The sequence below is a fragment of the Cyprinus carpio genome, chromosome B12 (genome assembly GCF_018340385.1).
Source record: "Cyprinus carpio isolate SPL01 chromosome B12, ASM1834038v1, whole genome shotgun sequence".
In the NCBI taxonomy this organism is placed as follows: Eukaryota; Metazoa; Chordata; class Actinopteri; order Cypriniformes; family Cyprinidae; genus Cyprinus; species Cyprinus carpio.
The window spans coordinates 11,319,430-11,325,429 of NC_056608.1; the positions used below are offsets into that span (position 1 = coordinate 11,319,430).

Below are 6,000 nucleotides of genomic sequence, written 5' to 3' on the forward strand. Positions count from 1 at the left end.
TAATTACATCTGTAATTAGTTTAATATAACACATATAATCACCAAACCTGTCCCTAACCTTACCTGTATCCCACCTCAAGAGCAGCAAAAGTCTTTTGCAATACAATATGAACACAATAAGTACATTGTACTTTTTGTGATGTAAGTACATAGTAGTTAAGGCCACGTAATGTAAACATTTTACAATGCAAATTATTCCTCTGATGTACAGTAACATGATCCTTCAGAAATGATTCTAATATGCTGGTGTGCTTTTATTAATATGTTGAAAATAGTTGTTCTGCTTAATATTTTTGTGGAAACCACAATAATCTTTTTTTCATGATTCTTTGATGAATAGAAAGTTTAAAAGAACATTTATCTAAAATATTACTTTGAAATCTTTTAAGTAAAAAAAAAAAATCATGCTTTATGAATGAACGTATTCATTTTATTTTATTTTTGTAATCTTTTGAACAGTAGTGTACATCAGTCAAGACTTTCATGTGAAGTTTACACAGTATGAGTCTGTGCACTCAAAGTGTTCAGTATCTGTTTCCCCGAGTCATCCAATTTTGAATATTACGTAACTGAAAATAACGATGTACTATTAGCAAATAAATAATATTTTCCAAAAGCTTTGGCAAAACAAAGACAATTAATCTGTTATTATTTGACAAAAACATTAGAGAACCCAAGCATACAAAGCGCTAATGCGTGTACAGTAGTCTATAGTGTTTTCTGAAGCTCTGTTGAGCAGTAATCTGTGCGATGTCTGGTGTGTAATGACTCACTGCATGCACTCAGTATAGACGTGTGTCAGCAACCCTGCTGCAGGGCTAAGTGATTAATTAGTCACAACAGGAGCTCTGCGCTGACAGCTCTGCCACGCAGGTTACACCTCTTTGATCGTCATTCACCGCTGACAATTCATCTCTATGAACCAGAGGAAGTCAAGGGAGGAAATCAATGGGACTGGTTGTATATACATACCATGGCTTATTCTTTGACTGTCACATCACAGGAGGCAGATTGGACTGGGTTGTGACACTAGCCGCACACACACATCAAACAGCTCATTATCGGATCCATTCAATCTGATTCGTTTTCTGTCTGCCTGCGACCTACTGTATGTAAAGAAAGTTTTAGAGCCTTTAGGTGTCTGTTTGTCTTTTGTTATCAGTGGGGAGCGAATCCCAAGTGAGGTCAGTCAGCAGGAAGCAAGACATATTATTAGAGATGACTAAGAAAATGCTGTAAATTAAGACAAAATAATGATGCAGCCCTTTAACAATATTTCGTTTTGTTTGCAGAAGGCGGCCAGATAAACAACATGATGCAAACGCACCCATATCCAGCCCTCAGCCAGCTGTCTCATGTCTATGAGCAACAGCAATCGGCAAAAGCGCTCAACAAATACGCCTCACTGAAGGCTGTGGGTAAGGATGTGCACTCAAAAGGATCATTTTAAGCATGTCTGTGTTATACTCTTGTGTGGATCTTTCCTTTGCAAAACTCATAAATGATTCCTCTTATTGATCATAGCATTTACAGCAGAATATTTTGCAAATGATTAACGAATCCCAGAATGAGAGGCTATGAGAGCTGTTTTATCACTTGATTTTTAATGAAGGGGAGTCACTGTACTTGTACATATTGTACACATAACTGTTTTTCTAATTGAATACATCTTAAAATGGCATTTTTAACAGCCATTGCTCCAGTCTCCAGCACATGATCCTTCAGAAATCATTCTAATATGATGATTGGTGTTCAAGAAACATTTCATATTGTTATCAGTGTTAAAATGCTGTGGTTAATTTTTATTTATTTTATTTTATTTTATTTTATTTTATTTTATTTTATTTTATTTTATTTTATTTTATTTTATTTTATTTCAAAATGTTTTTGAAATAGAAATATTTTGTAACAATAAATGTCTTTACTGCAATTACATTATTTATTTATTTATTTCTAATTATGGCAGGATTGGCATATTATTGAGCAATTTAATGTCAAAATAAAATAAAATAAAATAAAATAAAAACTTAGTAACTTAAACAGTGTATACACTATATACTGCCTACTGAAAAAAAAACATAACGATGAAAAACTGAAATCAAACCAATACTTTTGCATGAAAAAAATTATTTTATTTTTGTATTAAAATCTTTTCAGCCCACTTGAATTAAACCTGATAATTTCATTAGATAGCAATAGCACTGGACTGTGACATTAAATTCATTAAACTATAAAATATTTTAACATTTAAACAAAATAGAAAACTTAGAAAAACTAATTAAAAACCAAAAGAAAATACAATCTAAACTTTTCTAAAGACAGTCAGTTCACCTCAGAGATACATTCATATAAACCTCCACCACCAACTGTATTGCGATTTGTTTAAACTCTCAACCGACTCGATTTGTCACGTATTTGTATAGATTTTCATCCGTCTCAGGGTGCATCATTACATCCCTATTTATACTGTGAAGTAACTTCAAGCTTCCTTCCTGCCACTACCAAATGTTCTAATTTCACCTCATCATGGATGACATATACCATATGAGATCATCGAACTAAGAAATACTCACCCTCTGGCGTCATAGTTATTTTTTCTTATTTAATTGCCTCCTCCATGAAAATTCTCAAAGGTACAGAATTGTTAGAGCTGAAAAGTCCCAATTCTGCAAATCAATACTTTTCTCTCAGTCCCCAAACACATCTCTAAGGTCACAGAATTGGATTTCCGCCCGACATAGAGAAGTGGAGCGGCTAATAAAGGCCTGCACCAGAATATCCTCCCACCAAAACCCTTTGAGATCCTGATGGCACTAACTCTATGCATGGAGTTGTGAGCCGATAGATGTTTGAACTCTGTCTGGGGGCAATAGTTACAAAACCACGATTCATCTTGATTATGGCTCTTGAGGATGTGCACAGTTGAGCACTGTAATTGATTCACCCATCTGTTGTGATGATCCGTGTATCTGATATAGTGAGCGGCGCAACGGTGGAAAATGTCCACTGTGCATGACGTCTTCGTCTTCTCCCACAGGGGCAGACGAGCGATAAATAAGATTTATTATCACACCGAAGACCAAACTCATTTTAAGCGTGAAAAGTTTATCTTCAAGGTCGTCAAAGCAGCCAATCATCAAAAGCAGACTGAGGATGTCACACTAGGATGCCTGGTACTCTAAGAGTAATGATTCCTTTACAAACATGAATCACCTGGTAAAAGGATGCATCTCCCAAAGGAACGTAACAGGCCTCACTGACCACAGACTGAAAAGCTTAACTGCTTGTGTGCTAAACTCATGCATTCAGTTGCTAATATTTCTGAAGGAAAAGTGGGTCATTGACCTTACTAGTGCACTGTGTACCAGCTGTTTTTTTTTATTGTGAATAATTCATCCATGCATATGTTTTATTATTATTTTTTTACATTTAAATTTACATTTAGTCATTTAGCAGATGCTTTTATCCAAAGCGACTTACTAATGAGGACAATAGAAGCAATCAAACCAACATAAAAGCAACAATGTGTAAGTGCTGTGACTAATGCAGTACACACACCAAGTTTTTTTTTTTTTTTTTAATAATGAATAAAAAGAAAACAAGTAGATATAGAGAATGCTAGTGTGTGTATTTATATGTACATAGTAAATAAAAATAGGACACACACATATATTACACACATATATTATGCAAACAAAAACTGTTATTTTGGATGTGATTAATTGTTTGACAGCACTATTAATAATATATAATTAAAAATTATGATATGACTTTTATCTGTCTTTATCATAATTGCCATGACTTCATTGACATCACAATAGCTTTTGTTTTACAATTGTTTTTCATTCAGCCAAAAATAGCCATTAAAGTTGGCACACAGTGTCCACCTTGACTACAATTTTGTTGCAAATTTATTTTTATTTTTTTCATTTAGGAATAATAGCATCTATATTACTTCTTCCTCAATACCTCCCAGTGACTGCTTATTTTTGCTGCATAATTTCAATTAATGCATTTTTGGTCTGCAAAGAGTATAAATTTACCTCTTTTAATTGAAAGCAAATTTATTTCTCATGATATCTCAACTACCCTCACTCTTCCTCTCTATCTTGCTCTCAGCAGCCAAAGCCAACGGTGATTTCCTCAACAAGCAACACCGCCACTTGGTTGAGTTGGCGGCAAAGGGAAGCCTGCCACTTCATCCAGTCAGAATGGAGCATGTGGAGCCCACAGCTTCCTACGTCACAGAGGTCCCGTGCCTCAAGCAAAATGGACAGAAGCCCAAGAGCATTAAACCCAACGTGGCCCATCCCGCAATGGCCTACAGCTCCAATACCATCGCAAACCCCGGCATGTTGAGGAGCTGGGAGGCTGCAGAGACTGCAGGCCGACGCAAAACCTACGGCCCTAGGAAGATGTGCATGATGGAGCAGGTTAATGAGCTACACACTGCCCGGAGTCATCATTACCTTCCCACGCAACCCTACTTTGTAACCAACAGTAAGACAGAAGTGACTGTGTAAGAGGCTGAACATGTTTCGAAGCAAGCGGCAGAGAGCCAAAAGTGATTATCGTCATGAAAGGACTCTCCACACTCTGCCACTAGTGGACTGGAGGCACAACAGGGGTGAGCATGTCATGTCAGCTGACAGTCAGGCTAGGGATACTTGGAACCGTTCACCACTATTTATATCCACTGTAACAATGATGTGTTTGTGTTCCTTCAATGAAAGGGTAAAAGGAAACTGATGTAAAGAATTGGCACACGAAAAGTTTCAGATCAATAGCAATAAGATCTAATAAACGTGTACGAAAGAGATGGCTATGGAGAGATGAGACATTACAGAAATGAAACAAACTGCATTATTGATCCCAGATATTAAAGGGCTGGAGTGGAGTATGAAACATGGGGTGATGCTCTTAACTGAAATAATATATAGAAATTTTGTCGAAATTGATTTGATGAGGACACTTTGTCTGAGGCTGTGCCTTTCATTTTGTCATTATAAAACACCTCGGTCAAGCAACTAAACAACTGATGGTTAAAATATGGAGTATTAGCAGCGGTGGTCACATGTACTGAATATTTCATGCGAAGGTAGCATTGCCATGCCATGAGCAACACTGTTAAAGAACATGGAAGCTTGGACACAACTTGTGTCTTTGGAAATATGTGTTTGGTCTCTTTTTGCGTACATTCGGCATTACTTTTTTACGTGTACTCTCAAACGCATATGAGCATGTTGAAATATTTGTCAAAATGTCATCAGTAGGTGTATCTGCTGCCACATGTACTGTAAGGTTTTTTGCACTTTTACAAATGTGTTGTGCGGAAGGTACATTCTATTTATTTATTTATCCCCCCCCCCCACAAACAGATGCGACTTATGATGAAAAAAGACCATAAAGTAGGCTATATTTATACCATTGCCAGTATATGTATGCAAATTATACAGTACATTGTGCCAAGAAGTAGCTGGTTGAAGTTGTTGTGTTCAGCATTATTTATTTAAATATGTTTCTTTATTTTCGGTATTTGAGAGAAAATGTTTCTGTTGCAACATTATTATCTAATGGAGTGGTAGTTCTGGAGATGAAGATGTACTTTAAACTGGAATAAAATGAGCTTTTTCTTTCCTCATTCTCCTCATCTTTATTTTCCCCCTTTTCATTGCTGTCTTTGATGCTAACAGGATGTTGCATTGTGAGGTTTTTGTAAACAGGTCGATGAACTTTGTTGTATCCAATTGAGTTAATTCAGCAATGCGTAAACCTGGAAATATCAACCCAAAGAACTTGACCTGCTCCTGCACTTCTGTCTGATTGCAGAGGAACCAGATCATGTGGAATAACTCTAGTCTAGGACAGATCCTGTCAGCCCCGCTGCCTGCTAAAATGTATCTATTCCACGCTTATTTTGTTGTATGTACTGTAGTGTGCATTAGCAGTAAGCAGTCAATGCTTGTTCATGCATCATGAAATCTAATAGCACCTTTGCAG

General features: G+C 36.4%; 1 protein-coding gene across 2 annotated transcripts in view; it reads left to right on the forward strand.

Moving 5' to 3' along the window:
• The window catches only part of shisa9a (shisa family member 9a), a 31,695-nt gene extending 26,054 nt beyond the window's left edge, over positions 1 to 5,641 (forward strand). Inside the window, exons 3-4 of one of the 2 annotated variants that reach the window (XM_019120566.2) lie at positions 1,293 to 1,418; positions 4,123 to 5,641. In XM_019120566.2, the coding sequence (XP_018976111.1) occupies positions 1,293 to 1,418; positions 4,123 to 4,523 (527 nt within the window). In that variant the 3' untranslated portion in view covers positions 4,524 to 5,641. Of the gene's footprint in view, positions 1 to 1,292; positions 1,419 to 4,119 lie in introns of both variants that reach the window. The other variant, XM_019120565.2, reaches the window with a different exon arrangement.
• The last annotated feature ends 359 nt before the right edge of the window (positions 5,642 to 6,000 follow it).